Below are 22,973 nucleotides of genomic sequence, written 5' to 3'. Positions count from 1 at the left end.
AAGAATGCTTCTAAGCCAGGATCAAACAAAGAGGAAGAAGACATAGAAGCAGCAGTGCCAGAAAACAAGTTGACATTAGACAGTCTGACAGAAGAATTCTGACTATTCAGGACTGGTTTTGACTTCTTTTATGACGTGGACCCTTCTGTAGTATGATACAGGCACTAAAACTAAAACAAATGGTAGAAGTAAGAAGGGGTACCATATAGAAACATTTTTAGAGAAATGAACAAGAAAAAAGTCAGACAAAAATTAAATATGTTTCTGAAAACTTACACTGACTGCCTGTCTCTTCCACCTTCCCTTCAACCTCCTCTATCTCTTCTTGGTGAAAAGAAGCTGTGCATCAAACATAAAATTGTTAGCAGTGGTGGTTTATGTGAATTTCTCAAGCGCTAAAATCGTATGCTTATCAATAGACCGTGCAGCTGGTGGGAGTGGGCTTAGCAAGGAGCCTACATGTCTGGTTACATTCCAGTGCTTCAAGGGAGTGTTATGTCCTTAGGCACTATGTTTAGAATATCAGAGCTTAGGTCACTCTGTTTCTGGGAACATACTGATAATAGAGAGGCCTTCCTCCCCAGGGGCCTCCATGGTCTTCTACAGTTTAAAGTGGAAGTGGTTTAAGGTGTTCCTGATTTCTTTTATACGTTACTTATAACCAGTTTATGTAGGCACACTGTAAACCCTTTCTCCATTGCTGCTTCCCCCAACGTAGAATATGTGTTAATCAACTGTGTTGTTGGTAAGGCTTCCAGTCAACAGTAGGCTATTAGTAGTTGAGTTTAGGGATGTCAAAAGTTATGCAGGGACTTTTGACCATTTGAGGGGACAGCACCCCAAACCCCTACATTGTTCGAGGGTCAACTATATTCAGTGGTATGTAAGTATATATGGGAAACGATCAGCAGGATTGTTTAATGAGTGATTCTAGAGGCCCAGATTTCCTAGGAATAAGCTAGCTGGCATGAGGACTCCTCTCAGTTGGAAAAGCTTTACACATCCTCCAGGTCTCGGGGGTAGTGTCCCCAGCCTTCTCAGCACTCCCCAAAACAGCTGGGTCAAACTGCTTAGCTTCTGGGCCCAAACATCCATTTCCATCACCATTCCCAGACAACCTCTCCCATACACACATTACGTAATCACTCTTATTCTTATTAACCAGGATGAGGACCCTCTACAAGAAAAAGTCCTTTTAAATCTAGCTCAACTCCACCTAGGCATGCCTCTGCACCTGCTGTCTCTCATGCCCAGGAATCACGGTCTTTTCCAAGTGACACTTGCTGGCTTTTACCTCAGTTTACTAATTCACTGAGTGAAATAGGGAAAAATCACTTCCTCTCCTTCTCAGCCAGTTTCTCCTTCTGCAAAACAGATTTGATAGTTTAAAAATCCCTTTCGGCTTTAATTTTTATCAAATGCTTTTTGTGTCCCTAATAAGGTGTGATCATAATCATGTTTCATGATGATATCATGGAATCATACATAATTATATGTATATAGTTATACTATATTATGTATTAATATATAATTATATATTATTGTATCATATATAAATATAATTATACATTAACGTATACTTAATATAACTCAGTATTATGTCTCTTCCACCTTCCCTTCGACCTTTGACTTAATATAATTAATAATATATAACTAATATATAATTGATTATATTAAATGTTAAATAATATATAATTAATTATGATATAAGTAATATATAATTTATTATGTTAAAACAATATGATTATATATTATAATACATAATCATATATTGTGATTTTTATATCTATAATTGTATAATTTTAATTGCTACAATTTTTTAAGCTCCTACCGTATGTCAAAATATTTTTTCTCTTTCACATCCCCCACCGCCGTTTGCCTAATAATACTAATTCATTCTTCAAGCTTGTCTCAGGTTGGTTGTCAATTTCTTCAGAAAGCCTACTCCAACTTTTCTTAGCCTGAGATAGATGCCCCTACTGTTCTCAGAGTTCCCTGTATTTTCCCTGTTACAACACTTATTGTGTTATATTGGAATTGCTTGTTTAGTTGTTGATTACTCCAAAAAAGAGTAAAAACTCCATGAAAAGTGGGTGATCAATTGCTTTGTTGCTCTGTGTATTGCCAGCACCCAGAAGAGTGTCTGGCACATAGTAGGCACACAATAGATATTTGTTGAATAAATAATTAATGCTAGGCCCTTTAAATTCGAAAAAACTAGCACAGTAATACACCACCAATGTTAACTAAAGGAAGTTAGTTACACTTCCTTTCTTCAACTTAGCTATAAGAAGGAGGACAAAAACTCGAGTGAAACTGACTCTGCTAGAACAGTGCCGAGCTTTTCCACAGAAGATTAGACCCGGGAGAGATGGCTCAACACCACGTATGGATCTTGCTCCTTTGCCTGCAAACCTGTGAGTTCTGACCCTTGCTGATCCCCTCCTAGTTTTCCACAAAGTTTTAAAACTTGCCCTTAAGAAAGACTGAACTGTTCTTTTGATGTTTTAACAGAACTGCTGAGTCTCAGTATTTACTGTACTCAGCAGGATCCAACTGGCTGGGGAGAGACTTAAAATCCAAACCTAAGTGGTTTTCAGCTTTAAAGTCTATATTTCTGAATTTTATCTGGTTTTGGAGATCTCAGTGTCCAAAGGTCTGAGGCAAATCCTTCTCAGAGGAGCCAGAACTTGGTAAACCCACCCACAAAGCCTGGCAAAGGAAAGATCATCCAGAAGCTTGAATGACTTAAAAGCAATTTCTTCTTGGCATTCAATTGTGGTGATTTTTGAGACAGAAAATGTCTTTCCTAATTATAGTTGATTGCCCCATCAGGTTAGAGTGATGCTTGACTCATTGTCATCCTTGTGTAGGCCTCTATAAACTCCCTTTATTTTCAAAATACAATCACAGACATCACGCTGCTTTTATCCTTCAGAAACTCTAAAACAAATGAGGAAGAGATTACTATCCCATTTTACACAAATAGTCTCAAAAAAAATAGTTGGAAAACTTGAATTAAAAACCCTATTTTTCTTACTTACGGCGTAACGGTAAACTAAAAGAACAACATGAATATTGATTGTTGTTGGTACAAAGAAAACTGTAACATTGACACAGGTCAGATCAAATTTTTGGAGCCTCTGCTGGCTGCTCTAGAATGGCAAACAGAAAATGCAACTAGGTGAGGAAAAGTTGGTACTGGGAATGTCCTTAATCTTCCAGAGAGAGATTAGACAAGGTGGCATTTGATACCACTTAATTTTCAAAACATTTTACATATTTATGCCTACATTCTTATGTTATCCACATGAAAACCATTGAGATGGGAAAGATAGATATTATTAATTACATTATGCAAGAAAAATAAAGTAAGATTTAGAGGTTAAAAAATTCACCTGAAATTTCAATACCTAAATTGGTAGAGGTGGAAATAGACACTGGTTTTTCTAATCTTAAGGTTAATCCCAATCTCATTGGTTCTTCTTTCTGCTCCACCTGACCTCCTCACTCATTGTTTTCAAATTCTTGATGCAAAAGGTTAATACCTGCTAAGATAAAAGGTAGCTGTAGGATACACTTCTTTCATCTACTGAAACTGAAATAAATTGTCAAATCAGCTAGTAGTGGTCATAAGGAAGTTATATTCCTCCTCCAACTTTTGTTTCAGCTTCAAAATGGGGATGGTATTAACATAGTAGAATTGTTTTGAGAATCGAAATGATGATAATGCATGTACAACACTTGGCATAGTAGCTGAATATATCATTTAACAGATATTAGTTAATGCTGCTGTTTTTCACACTCACTTTTCATGCATTCTTAGGAAGAGCCATGGCTTTGCTGCACGGAGATCCTGGGCAGGACTCCTCTGTCTGGGAATGGTCCAAGGAACATAAACAGGAGAAAAGGTGGTGGGAGTTTGAGCTTAGGTGTTGGTCGTTGGGATTCTGGAAAAGGAGACCAGGAATGAGATATCCATTTAATCAAGGATCCATGAAAGAGGAAATGGGAGTTTTCTTTGTTTGTTTGTTTTTGTTTTTTAATAAAAGTAAAGCCAGGAATACTTTTTACATACTGTCCACTTTTACTGAATTATCTGTTTTCCTGTTAAGGATTATTCTGCAAACCTTTTCTGAGCACAAAAATATACCCTGAATTCCTCCTGCTGCTGTTCCTGTTAGAGGTAGTCCTTTATATTCAGTATTGGGCTTGGGAGTCTACATTTTATGCATTTTCCTGGAATTCAGAGCAGTTGAAGAGGCTGAGAAGCAGCGGAGAGATGCAGGGAGAAATCCCCATTTTCCCCCAGAAATCACCGACATAAGGAAAGTCTGAGTGTGCAGACTCATGACTCTTCCATGTTGGAAAAGTTTTCTGAGTCAAAATTCACAGTCATATGCTCTGATCTCAACTTTCTAATCATGACTTTGGAAACACCATGACTCTGACTGTCTCTCCACATATCCTAGAAGACACTCCCACTCTGGGGGTAGGAGACGGAGCAGACCACAAGTTTTAATCCTTGCCCATCCCCTCTACATATTCTGCCTCACACTCTTAATTCTTCCTTTTCTGTGCCCCATTCTTATTTCTATTTCTTCAATTTCCTATCTTATCTCCCATCAATAATACTAATAAATAACCATATATGGAGCAATCACTGCATATTCAGCATACTCTAAGTAGTCTACAGTTATTATTTTGTTTAATCTTTACAACACACTATGAGATATGTACTATTAATATGTGCATACACAGACGAAAGCATTGATACACAGAGTCTCAAAGGTCTTTTAACAAAAAGTGAGGCAAGTCGAATTTAAACTTCCTTCACAGAAAGGAAGCATTGATACACAGAGAGTCAAAGGTCATTTAATAAAAAGTGAAGGGAATAGAATTTAAACTTCAGTGTCCTTAGATTTAACCTCTGAGTCATGCTGCGTCCACCCACTTTGATGCTGAAGTGGAGTAAATTACTCTCCCCACTATTAATGTTTATCACATTTGGGAATTTGTCAGTAAAAAGTGATGATTTATTTATTTCCGGCAAGACAGGATTGTTGGGATAGAAGCTGCACCTGTCTCTATACCCGCCCACAGAGGAAGAAGGAGCTGCCGGCAGGTCCTTGCCAATAAAAGAAATTTAGGCAGGCCAGTGAGGCAGAATACCCAAGCAAATAACCATCTCCAGACATGTTTCAAAGACCGTTCATTTCAATATTATTGAAACGTGAGTTGAATTAGTTTCTTTAAACAAATAAAAGTCCAGCATCAACATGATCTCGACGTCCTGATGGACGTTGAACATAGTCATGGGCATTTCAGCAGTTAAGACTTAAAAGTCCGAGAGGTGAGTGGGCCCACTGTGAATAACTGGACCCCTTTGTTATACTCCGTGTTCAAGTATCTGCTAATAGACGGCAGCAATGATAAAATGGTGGATGGCGATGATTCCATGTCTGTTTTGAGATTGTGTATGTGTGTGTATGTGTGTGTGTGTTTTCAAGGAACTGATTCAAGTTAACCTAAATCCCAATAAAGATGATTTAAAGTAAAAATTCCAGGGGAAAATAATGTACTATTGCATGGGGGTGGTAGGTTCCTTTTTCTTAAAATCTCATGATCAAGGACTTTCCGTCGCTTTGAAGAATGACACAAAATTCCTGGCTGTCTAACCCTGTGCTTCCCCTTTCCCTCTGTGTCCCTTCACTCCGTGTGAGCAGTTATAATGAAGTCTCTTTTGGGTACCACATGCTAAAGCTACCTCTGGGCACTCTCCCAGACCTGCAATACTCAGCGATGTTCCACCCCCACTTTTTGATTCTAGGAGGCAGTGGGTGGAGAAGAGGAGGGGAAGTTTAGCTAGTCCCGCACACACCAAACACACACACACTCTCACACACACACACACACACACACACCCGAAATGCTTATTTGGAGGATTCTAAGAAAGTAAGGGGGTGGAGGTATCTGTTAAGCAACAGTACAGTCTTCCCCATTTCCACTCTTATTAATAGCTATTTGCTGACTTTAACTTAATCTCCCCAATACCCCAACTCTTATTTTTCCCTTCATAGTTGTCTGAGGTGTTAGTTTAGTTTCTTTGAAGGTGTTTGTTTTACATAGCAAACACATATGGTGCCTAGTATATGCCAGGCACTATTTTAAGAGGTCTACAAATATTAACTCATTTAACCCTCATAATGTTTTTACGTGGTCAAATATTGTGCTACTATTACCTTCTCTAATGTGCTAATATTACCTTCATTTTAAAGTTGAGGAAACTGAGGCACAGATCGGTTACTGACTTTCCCTGCCATTGATCTGAAGTTCTTGCATCGAGGGGTCTTCAAGATGAAGACAAGACCTCTTGTCTTTCTTGACTTTCCCTAGGGTTTCTGGCAGGATTCTAGCCCAGGCAGGCTAGTTCTCAATCACTAAGTCATGCTGCCACACAGGCGACTCCACAAGGCAAGGCTCCCCTTGGGACCACTAGGCTCTTCTCCATTAGTACACACACTTGAGAGCACTCTCATGTCATCTAATCCTCATAATTCCTCAAAACGGCAGCATGGCTCTGTTTTATTTCTTTTACCAACGAGAACCCTGAGACTTAGCAAGTAAGTGACATTCATGGTCATTCAGCTAGTCAACAGCAGACCCTTGCTGTGGGTCCCCATTCTGTGAATCTAAAAAAATTTCTTCACAAACAGTATAGAATTTTGGAGTAGAAAGAAGTTACAGTTAGCCATCTGCCTTTTCTTAATAATCAGTTTAAATCCTTCATCTTTCACATCGAGACTCAGAGACCAGTAAAGAGTCCTCTCTTGCCCTTACTCATTTTCTCACTGTGATTTTCTGCCTCATTTTCTATTGTTGGAAAAGAATAATTGAGTCAGTTGCAAAAAAAAAAAAAAAAAAAATTCTTGTGTAGTAGCACAATCACGGTTCACAGCAGCCTTGACCTCCCAGGCTCAAGTGATCCTCCTGTCTCAGCCTCCCAAGTAGCTGGGACTACAGGCACATATCACCATGCCTGACTAATTTTTTTTTTAATTTTCTTTTCTGTAGAGATGAGATCTCATTATGTTGCCCAGGCTGGTGTTCATTTTTTCAACAAACATTTAATAATCATTCATTAGTTGTTGGAGGAACAGTAGTGATTGAAACGGACAAAGACTCTGCATTCTTGATAATTGCATTATATAGCAGTGTATTGAGGGGATAGGTTGGGAGACAACGGATAAATATGCACAGGCAATGCTTTAGTGGTGCAATGAGCAGAAGGGTAGCAAGGCAAGGCACAGTGACCAGGAAAGCTCTTCATGATGTGTTGGGACAGAAACCTGAAAAAAGTTGGGGGCTGCTGAAAACAGTGTAGTAGGAAAAGAAGAGAACAGCAGGTGCAAAAGCTCTAAGGCAAAGTGCCCCTGGCCTGTTTACAGAACAGAGGAAGCTGGTGTGGATGGAGTCGGGGAGAAGTAGGGGCAGATGCGGCAGAGCCTAGTAGTGGCGGTAGAGGTTGTGAAAGGAGACTGGAGAGCTCCCCAAACTCCAAGGGTACACTGTATTAATTTTTAATAGAATCTAAGGAGAACTATGGGATTTTAGGCCTAAATGCCCTCTCCATTGTCATCAATATTTGACATTTCAAAATCACTTTGGATTCCACCCAAAACTTCAGTAAATTCACTTGCCCAGCCTTGAAGAATTTTCTTCTCACCAGTTAAAAGCATCATACTCCATCAATCTTTATACTGTGTATGAGGTTTCTGATTCTTTTCTATTTGTTTGTTTGTTCGAATATTCTTCTTTTTCTCATGATCCCTATTGTCTTCTTGTAGTCAGTGGCTTTGGCAGCTACCTAACCATGAAATGTACGTTTGTAAAGTCCATCCATACACCTGGGATTATCATCTTATACACAGAAACGTGTATTGCATTGGAAAGGGTGCCTCAGCCCAAGCCAGGAGGGGCAGGCCACCCCCAGTGAGCAGCTAGTCCACAGTGCTCTCTTTCAACACTGGTCATCCTGCCCTCTGGGTCCTGGGCTCCCTCTTTGCCATAGTTACCTAACAGTCACAGTGGACAGATTTTTCCACCTAAGCTTCCACCCCAGGGTTTCAGCCTTTTCTTGCCCTTGCTACTCCTTTGGAGGTATGGCCTTTGTCCTACTCTTCCTATTTGAGTTCTGGCATAAGAAGGTCAGTAAATCGCACTCTTTGGGAAAGGTTGAAAATGTGGGTTACCGCTTCTTCACTGAGCTCCCAAGGCTACTTAGTGAACACTTGATCCCCTTCATCAATCTCTTGTCAACTCCCTACAGTATTCCTTATAGTACCATTTCCCCAAAATTTTTACATTCACCAAAATACCAGCAACTACCATTTATATGTGCTAGGCATTGTGCTAAGTGCTTTATCTTCACAATTACATTTAATAATTGTCCCGCCGGGCATAGTGGCTCACCCCTGTAATCCCAGCACTTTGGGAGGCCACAGCAGACAGATCACGAGGTCAGGAGTTCAAGACTATTCTGGCCAATATGGTGAAACCCCATCTCTACTAAAAATACAAAAATTAGCCAGGCATGGTGGCAGGTGCCTGTAGTCGCAGCTACCCGGGAGCCTGAGGCAGGAGAATTGCTTGAACCCGGGAAGGTAGAGGTTGCAGTGAGCCGAGATCGCCCCATTGCAGTCCTGCCTAGTGACAGAGAGAGACTCCATCCCAAAATAAATAAATAAATGAATAAATAAATAAATAAATAATTGTCCACGCTTTACAGATGAGGCACCTGAGGAACAGTGAATTTCAATAATTTTCTCAAGATAACACAGCTGTGTTCAAATATACCTGGATTCAAAATCTGCACCCTTAGTCTGTACACCTCCTCGCTGGTCCCACTCTTGCCTCCTTACTCTTAGCAGATAGTCTCCCCTTCTACATTACTGAAGAGATGAAGGCCCCCAAAGGACTGTCTTGCATTTTATCCTATCTGTTCCAAAATGTCCACTGTGTATTAAGCACCTTCTATGTGCCCTCACAACAATTCTGTGAGGCAGGCATTATTATATCCCATCTTGTGATCAAGCAAGATCAGGACCTCAGCAAATGTCAGGGATTGAACCTGAGCACAAGCCCCCCTGCCTCAAGTCTGTGGTCACTCTACTTCACCAAGCAGCCTCTTCCTGTTATTAAAGCCCCACGTTTAACAGCATCTCAGAATACCTTCACTCATCCTTTCCTTCTCCCTTTCCACTTCAGGTGAGGGCGTGACCTTCCTCTGATTGGAAACTCATGGCTTCCACTGCTTGCACTTTCCTTTCCATCTTTTGTTCCATGACAGGCATTAGTGGCCTGTGTGTCTTGTGCTGTGCTTCACACCAGAGGTTTAAGGCAAGACCCCTGGACTCAAGTCATTCACAGTGTCCAGAACACAGGCACGCAGACTGATGACCACCACACAATGTGGCAACTGCTGTGAGGGGGAAACCTGGAGTTCCAGAAAGCCCATGAGCAGGAGCGTCTAACCTAGAGCAGGCCCACTGGGGACATCTCTCTCTGCTCACTCTCCCTAGCACCTGCCCCCCAACATCCCTAGTCTCTTCTATTTTAAAACAAAATCAAATTAATTAGTTTTACCTGACCCTCTATCTATTGTTCTATTTTATCTCCTTTCTTTCACTGTCAAGCTTTTCCTCCACGCTTTACCACCTACTCTGTCAGTCCCCTAGACTCTGGCCTCCCATTGAGTTGTCTTACTTGCACCACATTCTCAAAGGCCATCAATAACCTCATAACAGGCCAACCCAGGGCCATGTTCAGTCTTCATCCCATTGAACACTGAATCATTAGACATCAGTGGCAATCTCCTCCCTGAGACTCTTTCTCCTTTCTGTGATATTGTCCACTATTGGTGCCTCTCTTGCACTCTGACTGCTTTGTCTATTCGGTTTCTTTTGATGATGGCTCTTCTATAAATGTGAGCACTCTCACAAGGCTCAGTCGTGGACTTCAGGCTTACTCTTCCTCTCTTTCACCCACCCCGTTTCTGTGCGTGATCTCTGAACCCCTTGGATTTCAGTGTTACAGTAAGTACCAGAGACACTAAAGTAAGAATGGCTTAAGCAAGAAAGAAGTTTATTGCTTGCTCATGTAAAAAAGTCCAGAGTTGACAGTTCACAGTTGGCAGAATAGTTCACAAGGTCACTGGGGTCTCTGACTTCTCTCTTCCTGCTCCACCATCCTCAGAACTTGATGTCCTCCTCATGACTCAGAATGTCTGTCTGAGATCCAGCTGTCATGGCCTTCTGGCCTGCAAAAGCAAGGAAGAGGTGAAAAGGGCAAATTTCCCTCTTTTTTGGTTTGTTTGGTTTTTTTGTTTGTTTTTTTGAGACAGGGTCTCACTCTGTTGCCCAGGCTGGAGTGCACTGGTGTGAACTTGGCTCACTGCTACCTTGACCCCCTCGGGTTCAGGTGATCCTCCTACCTCAGCCCTCTAGGCATCTGGCACTACAGGTGTGCACCATCATTGCCCGGGTAATTTTTGTGTTTTTTTGTAGATACAGGGTTTTGCCATGTTGGTCTCGTACCAACCCAGGCTGTTCTCTTACTCCTGGGCTCAAGCAATCCACCCACCTCGGCCTCCCAAAGTGTTGGGATTACAGGCATGAGCCACCGCACCAGGCTCCTCACTCTTCTTAAAGTCAGAGAAGTCATATACAGCACTTCCACTTTCATTCTGTTGGGCTGAACTTAGTCATGAGACTAACGTTAGCTAGAAGAAAGCAGGACAATATAGTCTATTTTGGGTGGCTATATGCCCTGGTAAAAATTAGCGATTTTATTACAAAGAATGAAGGTGGGAACAAATGTTGGAAAACAGCTAGAAGATTCTGTCACAGTGCCCCAAATAATACTTCAAGTCCATTCTCTCTCCTTATCTTCCATCTTTCCAATAACTTACTTATGTGGTCCACCATCACCTGAAATTTAATATTTTTAAGACTAAACCTGTCTTCCCCCTTTGACTTCTTTCCATCATAAGCTTCATGAGTTTTCCAATGACATAAAGTAGAAACTCAAAATATATTGTTGAACAATTGAGTTCTAGTAGATGCCTCTTTATTTCTTGCCTTACTTTGTGCTATCTGTCAAATCCAGCCCTTCCTTTCCATTCCCATTATTGTTTCCTGGTTTATGTCCAGAAGACTACGGTAGCCCCTAAATAGCCTCTCTGATCCAGTCTCTATTTCCTGTTTTTCTCCCCACACATCATTACTACATGACAATGACTAAAACATTATTTTAGTCTTCGCCATCAAAAACCTTAATAGCTCCCCTCTGCCTATGATGGAGACCTCAAACTCAAGGCTGTCACAAACCTAAACCTAGTTTGTATCTTCAGCTGTATCTCTCTCCACTCTGTTATGGAAATCTATATTCATCCAACTAACATCATAGGTTCTGCTTCTAAACTTTTATTCAGAATCCGAGGACCTGAGACACACTTCCTTTCCCTTTCCATCCAGTAGAATTCTATTCACCTTTCCAAATCCTCCTCAAATTCTACTTTCTTTGAGAAGTTTTCCTGACCACTACAGCTCAGTGATCCTTCCCTTCTTAGAATTTCTACTGCAATCACTGTTTCTACCATTCATTTGAATTTATTATTCACTACCTCATATTGCAAAGGACAATTTTGAGTGTGTGTGTGTGTGTGTGTGTGTGTGTGTGTGTCTGTCTGTCTGTCTGTCTTATTTCCCTAACTGGGTATCAAATACCCCCCAAAAGGCAGAGAATCTGTCTTTGTCACAGACTAGCATAGTGCATTTCATGTTAAGTCCTCAAGATGTTTTTATGCCACAAGTTATCTCTGAAATTAGATTTTACTAAGGTCACTTCCAGTGGTATTATAATATTAGAGTCCCTTTAGCATCTAGAAACATAAATATTGGAATTGTTTGATATGGAGATTCTTTCTTTTAAATCTTAAAGTCTTTTAAGAGCAGAATAAAGTCTGTCCAGGGTACCTAAAACTGTCCCTCCAGGCTTTACTTGAATTAGCCCTAAAAAATGGCTCTTGATACATGCTCCAGTATGGCCCTGGCATCGCCAAGGCCATCATAAGGATGGCCTAGGGCAGCCCCAAAGGGCTTGTATCAACTGTTAAGGTGATGATAAAGAAGGTATGATGAATGTTATCATTATAAACTCCAGAAATAACTTGTATTTTGCCTTGATGATCAACAAAGTACTTCTACTCATATTACATCATTTGCTTCTCACCAAATAGGGCAAATACCTTAGTTACTATTTTCATTCTATGGATGAAGAAACTGAGGCTCATATTATGTCATTTCCTGCATAATCAGAAAGGTTTTGTAGCCTGGCCAGGTGAGGTGGCTCATGACTGTAATCCCAGCATTTTGGGAGGCTGAGGTGAGCAGATCATTTGAGGTCAGGAGTTCGAGACAAGCCTGGCCAACATGGTGAAACTCTGTCTCTACTAAAAATACAAAAATTAGCTGGGCGTGATGGCATGCACCTGTAATCCCAGATACTCGGGAGGCTGAGGCAGGAGAATTGCCTGAACCCGGGAGGTGGAGGTTGCGGTGAGCTGAGATCACTCCACTGCACTCCAGCCTGGACAACAGTGAGAGAGTGAGACTTCGTCTTAAAAAAAAAAAAAGAAAAAAGAAAGGTTTTGTGACCACGTTAAGATTGTCCAGCTCATAAGCAGAAGTACTTGCACCTACGCCTTCTGCCTCCCTATCTTTGCACAGCAGGCAGTGGTTTTGCAGCTGCTTCTCTCAGAGCACAGTTGGAGTGTTTGAAGGTGGCAGAATCTTTATATTAAACATGTGCAACCCCTTCGCCTTTTCCAGCAAGCAAAGTTTTCTTGCCAATTACACCAGCAGCACATATAACAGCTTCCCCCAGCTTTGCCTACCCACCACTTCCACCGCCTGATTGCCCTTAAATACTCCAGCATCACTTCCTGAATGACTTGCTACAGGAGATGAGACATACTTTTAAAACTGCTCCACACACCAACTACCGTGGCTGCTCAACTGCCCTAACATCTCAGCCTAAACAATCTACCTACATACTTCCTGGGGTTTAGTGAGAGAATCCACCAAAATTACGAGTCTGTGGAATCTGTGTTCTGTCTATCTCCTCACACCTAATCTCAATCCACAGAGTGAAATGGCAAGCAATTAGCACTAGGGACTGACTTCAAAAAAGAATTGAGACATGGGAGATCTGGGACCAGGGCTGGCTAGATAATTTGCAAGGCCCAGTGCAAAATGAAAATGGAGGGCCCCTTGTTTAAATAGCATGTAGAATTTCAAGGTGGCAATGCAGCATTAAGTCCAGTTCAGCGTCCTTTTGAGCTCAGGGTTCTGTGCAACTGAATAGATCGCATGCCCCTGCCTGGAACATCCAGAGATTCAGGCTGGGACACTCCAAACACCTCTCTCCTAGAACTCATCAGCCCAGTAAAACAGTTCATCTGGGGAGAATTAATGTTCTCGAATTTTGGCAAACTGTGACTCCTACCACCAAAGGCAGCATTAGCCTCTTTCTGACCCACCACCCCCCGCAATGGTTTATTGCTAGTGCTCTTACCATTTCGCACTCATAGTGTTGTATTGTCTTTCATTTGTGTCCACATCTGTCTTATTTTCTGGGCTGAGCTCCTCATGGCTGCAAGGATGTCCCGTTTATCCATGTGTCCCTAACACAGCATCTGACACACAATTAGCACTTAACAAATGTTTGCAGATAACGGTTCCCAATTATCCCCTAACTACTCCCATCCCACATACTCCCTGCCCTTCCCTGTTACATCTTCTGTACTTAACCAGCCCCAGCTAAGTCCTAAGGCCTTGTCCTGGTTATTGCTCATAAGGAAAAAATCTCTGTTGGTCAGAAAGGAAAGAGGTTTACATCAGCTGTTTCTTGGGCTCTTTCAGTGGCTGCTAAGCTGAAGAACAGGGGTGACTGTAGTGAGACAGCCCCATCAGCTTAAGAAATCCCTTTATTTTTGTGCCAATTCAGAGTGACTTGTATACTTTATGATCCTTATTCTTCCACATATCAAGACTTGGATAAACTTTAGGGTCAACCTGAACCCACTTATGTGGAAAACTGATGTCATGGTCATCAGAGCCTACATGCAGCCAGTACACAGCAGAACCACCCAACTAATTTGTTTATGGCTAACGCCGTTTCCGATTGGTCAGGGTCCATGTCATACTGGTTATTAAATACATTGAATATCATCCATACTTGCCCCAAACACTGTTTCTCACTGAAGAGCACTCATTGAGAATTACATGATAATGAAGAAGAGGATGAGGAAGAGCAGAAAAATAATGTCTTGTAATTATATTGTCTCTCATTTTACAAACTACGTATTAAATGAGTTTATTTTCAAAAGTGATACAGGAGAAAAAAGGGAAGAGAAAATAAGCTTTTCATCTTCCCATGTTACGTTTTAAAAATATTGATCCTTCAGCTTTCACTAGGAAATGTTCCCTGGATTCCCAGAACAGATCAAGTCCTCTTGCTGGTCTCTCTGAAATCACCATAATACTTAGGTATTTTTTGTCTATCCATTTGTTTGTATGATTATCTGATCAACACTGGTATCTTCCTCTGACTGTCAGTTCCAAAAGAGCAAGAATTACATCTGTTTCTTCTCACCGTTGTATCCCCAGCCCCTTGTATCTTGTTTAAAAGAGTAGATGTCCAACAAACACTTACATTATAAATTAAATTAATAAATACCCACCATAGTATCTGGAACAAAACTGATCCTGAATAAATACATGCATTCATTCACAAATGCATGAATGCATAAATGAAGTTTGCTTAACTTCAGAAGTTGTTCCAAGAGAGTCTAGAAAACACACGAGTAAATTCTATCAATTAATTCCACAAACATTTATTAAGCACCTTCTACGTGTCAGGCACTCTTCTAGAGACTAGGAATATAGAAGTAAACAGAAAAAGATCCCCAAAGGTCACCAACTTGGGGAATATTTTCTCCAGGCACTCTCTACCTGTATCTTCCAGGAAAAGAGAAAAAACTGTTACTTGCTTTTTGCAGAGATCACAGGAAAATAAAAAGCAATGACCCAAGAGTCCGTCAGACATGATGTTCCGGGTTCTTGTTCCAGCTCTTCCAGCACTTGGCAATATGATCTTGGGAAAGAAATGCACCTAATATCTTAGACTTCATGGAGGCTTATGGCCTTCACCTCTCAAATGCCTTCTAGTTTTCAGTCCATAAGTCTCGGTAAAAATATTTTTAATAAAATGGATCTCTAATGAGAAACTTAGGTTTTGAATGAGAATGCTTTAGAAAATTTAGTTGTCGTAACATAACTAAATACACCTAGAGTAGAATGCCCAAAAAGGGGGGCATCCTCAAGAAACTGGGTGAACTGCATTTGTGGCAACTCCTCAGGGAGCTCCAAGGCTAGAAAGATTAGGAACCGTAAAAGGGGCAACAGTCAGATGGCTACAGTTTACTTTTTGCGTTCTCAGGGCCAGAAGCAGCTGGAGAAGACTCAGAAATCTTCATGGTGATTGGGATTCTGGGAGAATCAGTCACTTTCCCTGTAAATATCCAAGAACCACAGCAAGTTAAAATCATTGCTTGGACTTCTGAAACATCTGTTGCTGTTGTAAAACCAGGAGACTCAGAAACAGCACCCACAGTTACTGTGACCCACAGAAATTATTATGATCGGATACATGTCTTAGATCCAAGCTGCGACCTGATCATTAGCAATCTGAGGATGGAAGATGCAGGAGACTACAAAGCAGATATAAATACAGAGACTGCGCCCTACACCATCACCAAGCACTACAACCTGCAAGTCTATCGTAAGTCATGGGAAGATGGAGGGCTTGTGTTTGATTTATACTTTGCAAATTTACTATCTGAAGCACATCTACATTTCTGATAATTGGGTCCCCTAATTTTTTTTATATCTATTAATACTTATACATTAATATATCAATACTTATGAAAGGATGTAGTCTTACTTCAGTCCTGGCTTTGCCAGTTTTAGCTATGTAATCTTCCATCAGTAGTTGGTCCCCTGGGCCTTGATTTTCTTTTTTGCATAATGTTAGTGATCATACTACTCACTTCCCAGAGTTATAATGAGGATCAAGTGAGATAGCATATGCAAAGTGCTTTAAAAAAAACTTTTTATTTTGAGATAGTGATAGATGCAAAGAAGGTACAAATAAATATACAGGGAGGTTCTGTGTACCCTTCACCCTGTGTTAACACCTTGCATAACCATAGCACATTATCAAAAACAGGAAATTGACATTAGCACAATCTATAGAGCTATTTTGGTTTCACCACTTATGCATGCATTTATTTATGTATGACCATGTGTGTAGCTCTGTATGATTTAATCACATGGGCAGTTTTGTGTAACCACTACCATAACCAAGATTAACCATCACAAGATTCCTTTGTGCTCTTCCTTTATAGCCACACCTCCATCGTTCCCTTCCTCAATCCCTGAAAAACACTACTTTGTTCATATCTACAACTATGTTATTTCACAAATGTTATGTAGATGGAATGAGGATTTACCTTTTTGAGGTTGGGTATTTTTTCATTTAGTGTAATGTCACTGAGATTCATCCAAACTCTTGTGTGTATTAATAGTTTATACCTTTTTATTGTGAGATAGTATTCCACGGTATGGATGCACTAGTTTGTTTAACCATTCACCTCTTGAGGAACATTTCCAGTTTGGGACTATTACAAATAAACAATGCTGTGAATATATGTGTACACATTTCTGCATGAAATAAGTTTTTATTTCTCTGGGCTAAATGCTCAAGAATATAATTGCATTACAAATCCATTTACAGTTTTAAAAGAAATGGGCAAACTATTTTCAATTTGCCATTCTCCCAGGAATGTACGAGTGATCCAGTTTTTTTACATCCTCACTAGCATTTGGTGTTATTACTTTTCATTTTGGCCATTCTGATGGGTGTGCAGTGGTAACTCAGTTTAATTTTAATTTGAATTTCTCTAGTAGCTATGTAAAGTGCTTTTGAATGGTAAAATATGAGAACTATTTGTTATCATCATTATAATTGCCACAGTTCACTGGGAGATATGTGTGCTTTGTTGTGCAAGCTATCCCAAGTGTGGTCTGTGGACTGGCAGCATCAGCATCAACTAGGAGGTTTTTGGAAATGCAAATGTTCAGGTCCTGCCCCTGACCTTTGTGAATGAATGAAGTCTGGGAATCTGTGTTTAGTATTCTCTCTGGATCATTCCCATCTGTGCCAAAGTTTGAGAAGCACAGATGTAGAGATACCCTGTTCAGTATGGTAGCCTCTAGCCACATGCAGCTCTTGAGCATCTGAAATGTGTCCAAATTGTGATGTGCTGTAGGTGTAAAATTCATACCAGATCTTGAAATCTTAGCACCCAAAAAAGAATATAAAATATCTCAATTGTTGTCTTTTTTTTCTTTAATTTTTACTTTAAGTTCAGGGATACATGTGCAGGATGTGAAGGTTTGTTACATTGGTAAACATGTGCCATGGTGGTTTGCTGCACGGATCATCCCATTACCTAGGTATTAAGACCAACATCCATTAGCTAACCTTCCTGGTCCTCACTCTCCCCCAGCCCCCTCTACAACAGGCCCCAGTGTGTGTTGTGCCCCTCCATGTGTCCTTGTGTTCTCACCATTCACCTCCCACTTATAAATGAGAACATGCGGTGTTTGGTTTTCTGTTCCTGCATTAGTTTGCTGAGGATGATGGCTTCCAACTCCATCCATGTCTCTGAAAAGGACATGATCTTGTTCCTTTTTATGGCTGCATAGTATTCTATGGTGTATATATACCATATTTTCTTTACCCAGTCTATCATTGATGGGCATTTGGGTTGATTCCATGTCTTAGGTATTGTGAATAGTGCTGCAATGAACATATATGTGCATGTATCTTTATAATACAATGATTTATATTCTTTTGAGTATATAACCAATAATGGGTTTGCTGTAACAAATGATACTTCTGCCTCTAGGTTTCTAAGGAATGCCCACACTGTCTTCCATAATGATTGAACTAATTTACACTCCACCAACACTGTAAAAGCATTTTTTTCTCTGCAACCTTGCCAGCATCAGTTATTTCTTGACTTTATTAATAATTGCCATTCCAACTGGCCTGAGATAGTATCTCATAGTGGTTTTGATTTGCATTTCTCTAATCATCAGTGATGTTGAGCTTTTTTTCACTTGTTTGTTGGCTGCATGAATGTCTTCTTATGAGAAGTGTCTGTTCATGTTTTTTGGCCACTTTTTAATGGGGCTGTTTTTTTTTTCTTTGTTTGTTTTTTCCTTAAACATTTGTTTAAGTTCCTTGTGGACTCTAGATATTAGACCTTTGTCAGATTGATAGATTGCAAACATTTTCTCCCATTCTGTAGGTCGTCTGCTCACTCTGATGGTAGTTTCTTTTGCTGTGCAGAAGCTCTTTAGATTAATCAGATCCCATTTGTCAACTGTTGCTTTTGTTGCAATTGCTTTTGACATTTTCATCATGAAATCTTTGCTCGTGCCTATGTCTTGAATGGTATTGCCCAGATTTTCTTATAGGAGTTTTATAGTCTGGGGCTTCACATTTAAGTCTTTAATACACCTTGAATTAAATTTTGTGTAAGGTGTAAGGAAGTGGTCTAGTTTAAATTTTCTGCATATAGCTAGCCAGTTCTCCCTGCACAGTTTATTAAATAGGGAATCCTTTTCCCACTGTTTTTGTCAGAGTTGCTAAAGGTCAGATAATTGCAGGTGTGTGGTCTTACTTTTGAATTCTTTATTCTGCTCCACTGGTCTATGTGTCTGTTTTTGTACCATACCCTGCTGTTTTTGTTACTGTAGTCTTGTAGTGTAGTTTGAAGTTGGATAGTGTGATGCCTCCAGCTTTGTTCTTTTTGCTTAGAACTGTCTTGGCCATTCAGGCTCTTTTTTCATTCCATATGAATTTTAAAGTGGTTTTTTCTAATTCTATGAACAATGTCAATGGTAGTCTAATAGGAATAGCACTGAATTTATAAATTAGTTTGGGCAATATGGCCATTTCACAATATTGATTCTTCCTATCCATGAGCATGGAATGTTCTTTCACTTATTTGTGTCCTCTCTGATTTCTTTGAGCAGTTGTTTGTAGCTGCCCTTGAAGAGGTCCTCTGCTTCCCTTGTTAGCTGTATTCCTAGGTATACCAATCTTTTTGTAGCAGTTGTGAATGGGAGTTCATTCATGATTTGGCTCTCTGCTTATCTGTTGTTGGTGTATAGGAATGCTAGTGATTTTTGCACATTGATTTTGTATCCTGAGGATTGCTGAAATTGCTTATCAGTTTAAGAAGCTTTTGGCCTGAGACAATGGGGTGTTCTAAATATAGGATCATGTTTTCTGCAAACAGAGACATTTTGACTTCCTCTCTCCCTATTTGAATACCCTTTATTTCTTTCTCTTGCCTGATTACTCTTGCCAGAACTTCCAATACTATGTTGAACAGGAGTGGTGAAAGAGGGCATTGTCTTGTGCTGGTTTTCACAGGGACTGCTTCCTGCTTTTGCCCATTCAGTATGATATTGGGTGTGGGTTTGTCATATAAGGCTCTTAATATTTTGAAGTATGTTCTTTCAATACCTATTTATTGAGAGTGTTTGACATGAAGGGATGTTGAATTTTATCGAAGGCCTTTTCTGCCTCTGTTGAGATAATCTGTGGTTTTTGTCTTTAGTACTATTTATGTGATGAATCACACTTATTATGGTTGGCATATGTTGGACCACCCTTGCATCCTGGGGATGAAGCCAACTTGATGGTGGTATATAAGCTTTTTGATGTACTGCTGTTTTCGGTTTGCCAGCATTTTATTGAGGATTTTTGCATCAATGTTTATCAAGGATATTGGCCTGAAGTTTCTCTTTTTTTGTTGTTGTATCTCTACCAGGTTTTGGTATCAGAATGATGCTGGCCTCAGAATGAGTTAGAGAGGAGTCCCTCCTTTTCAATAGTTTCAGTAGAAATGATGCCAGCTCTTATTTGTACCTCTGGTAGAACTCAGCTGTGAATCTCTCTGGTCCTGGGTTTTTTTTAGTTGTTAGGCTATTTATTACTACCTCAATTTCAGAACTTGTTATTGGTTTGTTCCAAAATTCAACTTCTTCCTGTTTCAGTCTTGGGAGGGTGTATGTGTCCAGGATTTTATCCATTTCTTCTAGATTTTCTACTGTATGTGCATAGAGATATTTATAGTATTTTCTGATGGTTGTTTATATTTCTTTAGGGTCAGTGGTGATATTCCCTTTATCATTTTTATTGTGTTTATTTGATTCTTGTCTCTTTTCTCCTTTATTAGTCTAGCTAGCAGTCTATTTTTTTAATTTTTTCAAAAAACTACTTCTGGACTTGTTGATTTTTGGAAGGATTTTTTTGGTCTCTATCTCCTTCAGTTCACCCCTGATATTGGTTATTTCTTGTCTTCTGCTAGCTTTGGGGTTTGTTTGCTCTTGGTTCTATAGTGTTTTTAGTTGTGACGTTAGGTCGTTAACTTGAGATGTTTCTAGCTTTTTGATGTGGGCATTTAGTGCTGTAAGTTTCCCTCTTAACATTCCTTTAGCTGCCTTGCAGAGATTCTGATACCTTGTCTCTTTGTTCTCTTTAGTTTCAAAGAACTTGATTTCTCTCTTAATTTCATTGTTTACCCAAGAGTCATTCAGGACCAGGTTGTTCAATTTCCATACAGTTGTGTGGTTATGAGTGAATTTCTTAATTTTTAGCTCTAATTTGATTGTTCTATGATCTGAGAAACTATTTTCCTGAATAATTTCAAGTCTTTTGCATTTGTTGAAGAGTGTTTTGCTTCCAATTATGTGATCAACTTTAGGGTAAGTGCATGTGGTGTTGAAAAGAATATATATTCTGTTGAATTTGGGTGGAGAGTTCTGTAGATATCTATCAGGTCCACTTGATCCAGAGCTGAGTTTAGGTTCTGAATATCTTGGTCAATTTTCTGTCTCAGTGGTCTAATATGGTCAGTAGAGTGTTTAACTCTCCCATCATTATCGTGTAGGAGTCTAAGTCTTTTTGTGTATCTCTAAGAACTTGCTTTAAGGATTTGGGTGCTTCTGTATTGCGTGCATATATATTTAGGATAGTTAGGTCTTTTTGATGAATTAAATGAACTCTTTACCATTTTGTAATGCCCTTTTTTGTATTTTTTTATCTTTGTTGTTTTAAAGTCTATTTTGTCAGAAACTAGGATTGCAGCCCCTGATTTTTTCTGTTTTCCATTTGCTTGATGAATTTTTTCCTATTCCTTTATTTTGAGCCTATGTGTGTCTTTGCATGTGAGATCGGTCTCTTGACGACAGCGTACTGATGGATCTCAGCATACCAGTTTGCCATTCTGTGTTTTTTAACTGGGGGCATTTAGCCCATTTACACTTAAGTTTAGTATTGCTATGTGTGAATTTGATCCTGTCATCATGATACTAGCTGGTTATTTTGCAGACTTGTTTATGTCGCTGCTTCACAGTGTCACTGGTCTGCATACTTCGGTGCATTTTTGTAGCAGCTGCTACCTATTTTCCCTTTCCATATTTAGTGCTTCCTTCAGAAATTCTTGCAAGGCAGGCCTGCTGGTAGCAAATTCCTTCAGCATTTGCTTGCCTGAAAAGGATTTTATTTCTTCTTCACTTATGAAGCTTAGTTTGGCCAGATACGAAATTCTGGGATGAAAATGTTTTTCTTTAATGATGTTGAATATTGGCCCTCAAATCTCTTCTGGCCTGTAGAGTTTTTACTGAGAGGTCCACTTTTAGTCTGATGTGCTTCCCTTTATAAGTGACATGGCCTTTCTCTCTCATTGCCCTTAACATTTTTTCTTTCATTTCAGCCTTGGAGAATCTAATGATTATGTGTCCTGGGGTTGATCTTCTCATGGAATATCTCACTTGCGTTGTCTTAATTTCCTGAGTCTGAATATTGATCTGTCTTGCTAGGCTGGGGAAGTTCTCCTGGATAATATCTTGAAGTATACGTTCCAACTTGGCTCCATTCTCCCCGTCTCTTTCAGGTACCCCAGTCGGTTGTAGGTTTGGTCTCTTTACCTAAAGCAGCTGACGACCATCCCTAGCCCGACTCTTACACTATACTCTGGTGTATGAGAGTGTATTTATTCATTCATCGCTGAGTCAGGGTCTGCAGGACAGCCCTCCACAGGTGGTGATCAATGTCTCAGGCGGTGACCTTGATGTGATACTCATCACAGCTGGTGCCCAAACAGGGACACCAGCTGTGGCATTGATCACATCACCTCACACTGGGGCACCAGCTGGCATTGGTCACGTTGGTGGGTCCCTGTTCAGGTGCCAGCTGTGACAAGTATCACATCGGGGTCACCACATGAGACGTTGATCACCACCTGTGGAGGTCTGTCCTGCAGACCCTGACTCAGTGACAGATGAATAAATACCCTCTCACACACCAGAGTACAGTGTAAAAGTTGGGCTAGGGATGGTCATCAGCTGATCTCAGAGGGTGATTGCAACTAACCAACCCCCACTCCCTGTTCCTCCTCACATTTATTCAGTATAAATGTAACAACAGAGGTTTTAAGTCAACATGCTTGTGGATAATTAACATGGTTAAAAGAGTGGTTTTATGAATGATAAAAGGTCTTGGTTCTGGGGCCCAGAATAAACACCATTAATGGGTAATTCTCCTTTGACTGCCCTCTCGAGAGGACCATCCAGCACAAAGTTTACATGAGTAGACAAATTAAAGTAGGGACAAAGTAATGTGGGGTAAACAGACTTACCTGGGGAAGCTTTTATTATCCTAATCTTTACCCTATGACTTAATGCTTTAAGGTAAGAACTGGTTGCCTT

The 22,973-nt window shown here is 40.1% G+C and overlaps 1 protein-coding gene and 1 long non-coding RNA gene across 2 annotated transcripts in view; one reads left to right on the top strand and one right to left on the bottom strand.

The window, feature by feature from the left end:
• Nucleotides 1-2,279: 2,279 nt before the first annotated feature.
• The window catches only part of CD84 (CD84 molecule), a 36,532-nt gene continuing 15,838 nt past the window's right edge, over nucleotides 2,280-22,973 (top strand). Inside the window, exons 1-2 of the mRNA XM_012449661.2 lie at nucleotides 2,280-2,417; nucleotides 15,562-15,903. Of these exons, the coding sequence (XP_012305084.2) occupies nucleotides 2,372-2,417; nucleotides 15,562-15,903 (388 nt within the window). The 5' untranslated portion in view covers nucleotides 2,280-2,371. The remainder of the gene's footprint in view (nucleotides 2,418-15,561; nucleotides 15,904-22,973) is intronic.
• LOC135272299 (uncharacterized) lies at nucleotides 10,123-22,240 on the bottom strand. Its single transcript, XR_010340411.1, has 3 exons — nucleotides 13,636-22,240; nucleotides 10,642-10,780; nucleotides 10,123-10,318 (listed from the first exon to the last, which is right to left on the bottom strand). It is a non-coding gene; the product is annotated as an uncharacterized LOC135272299 (long non-coding RNA).

This window comes from Aotus nancymaae, unplaced genomic scaffold (genome assembly GCF_030222135.1).
Source record: "Aotus nancymaae isolate 86718 unplaced genomic scaffold, 86718_ANA_hifiasm-v0.15.2.pri h1tg000108l, whole genome shotgun sequence".
NCBI classification, from domain to species: Eukaryota; Metazoa; Chordata; class Mammalia; order Primates; family Aotidae; genus Aotus; species Aotus nancymaae.
Note: the sequence above shows the minus strand (reverse complement) of the source record. Positions and strands in the feature narration are given on the sequence as shown.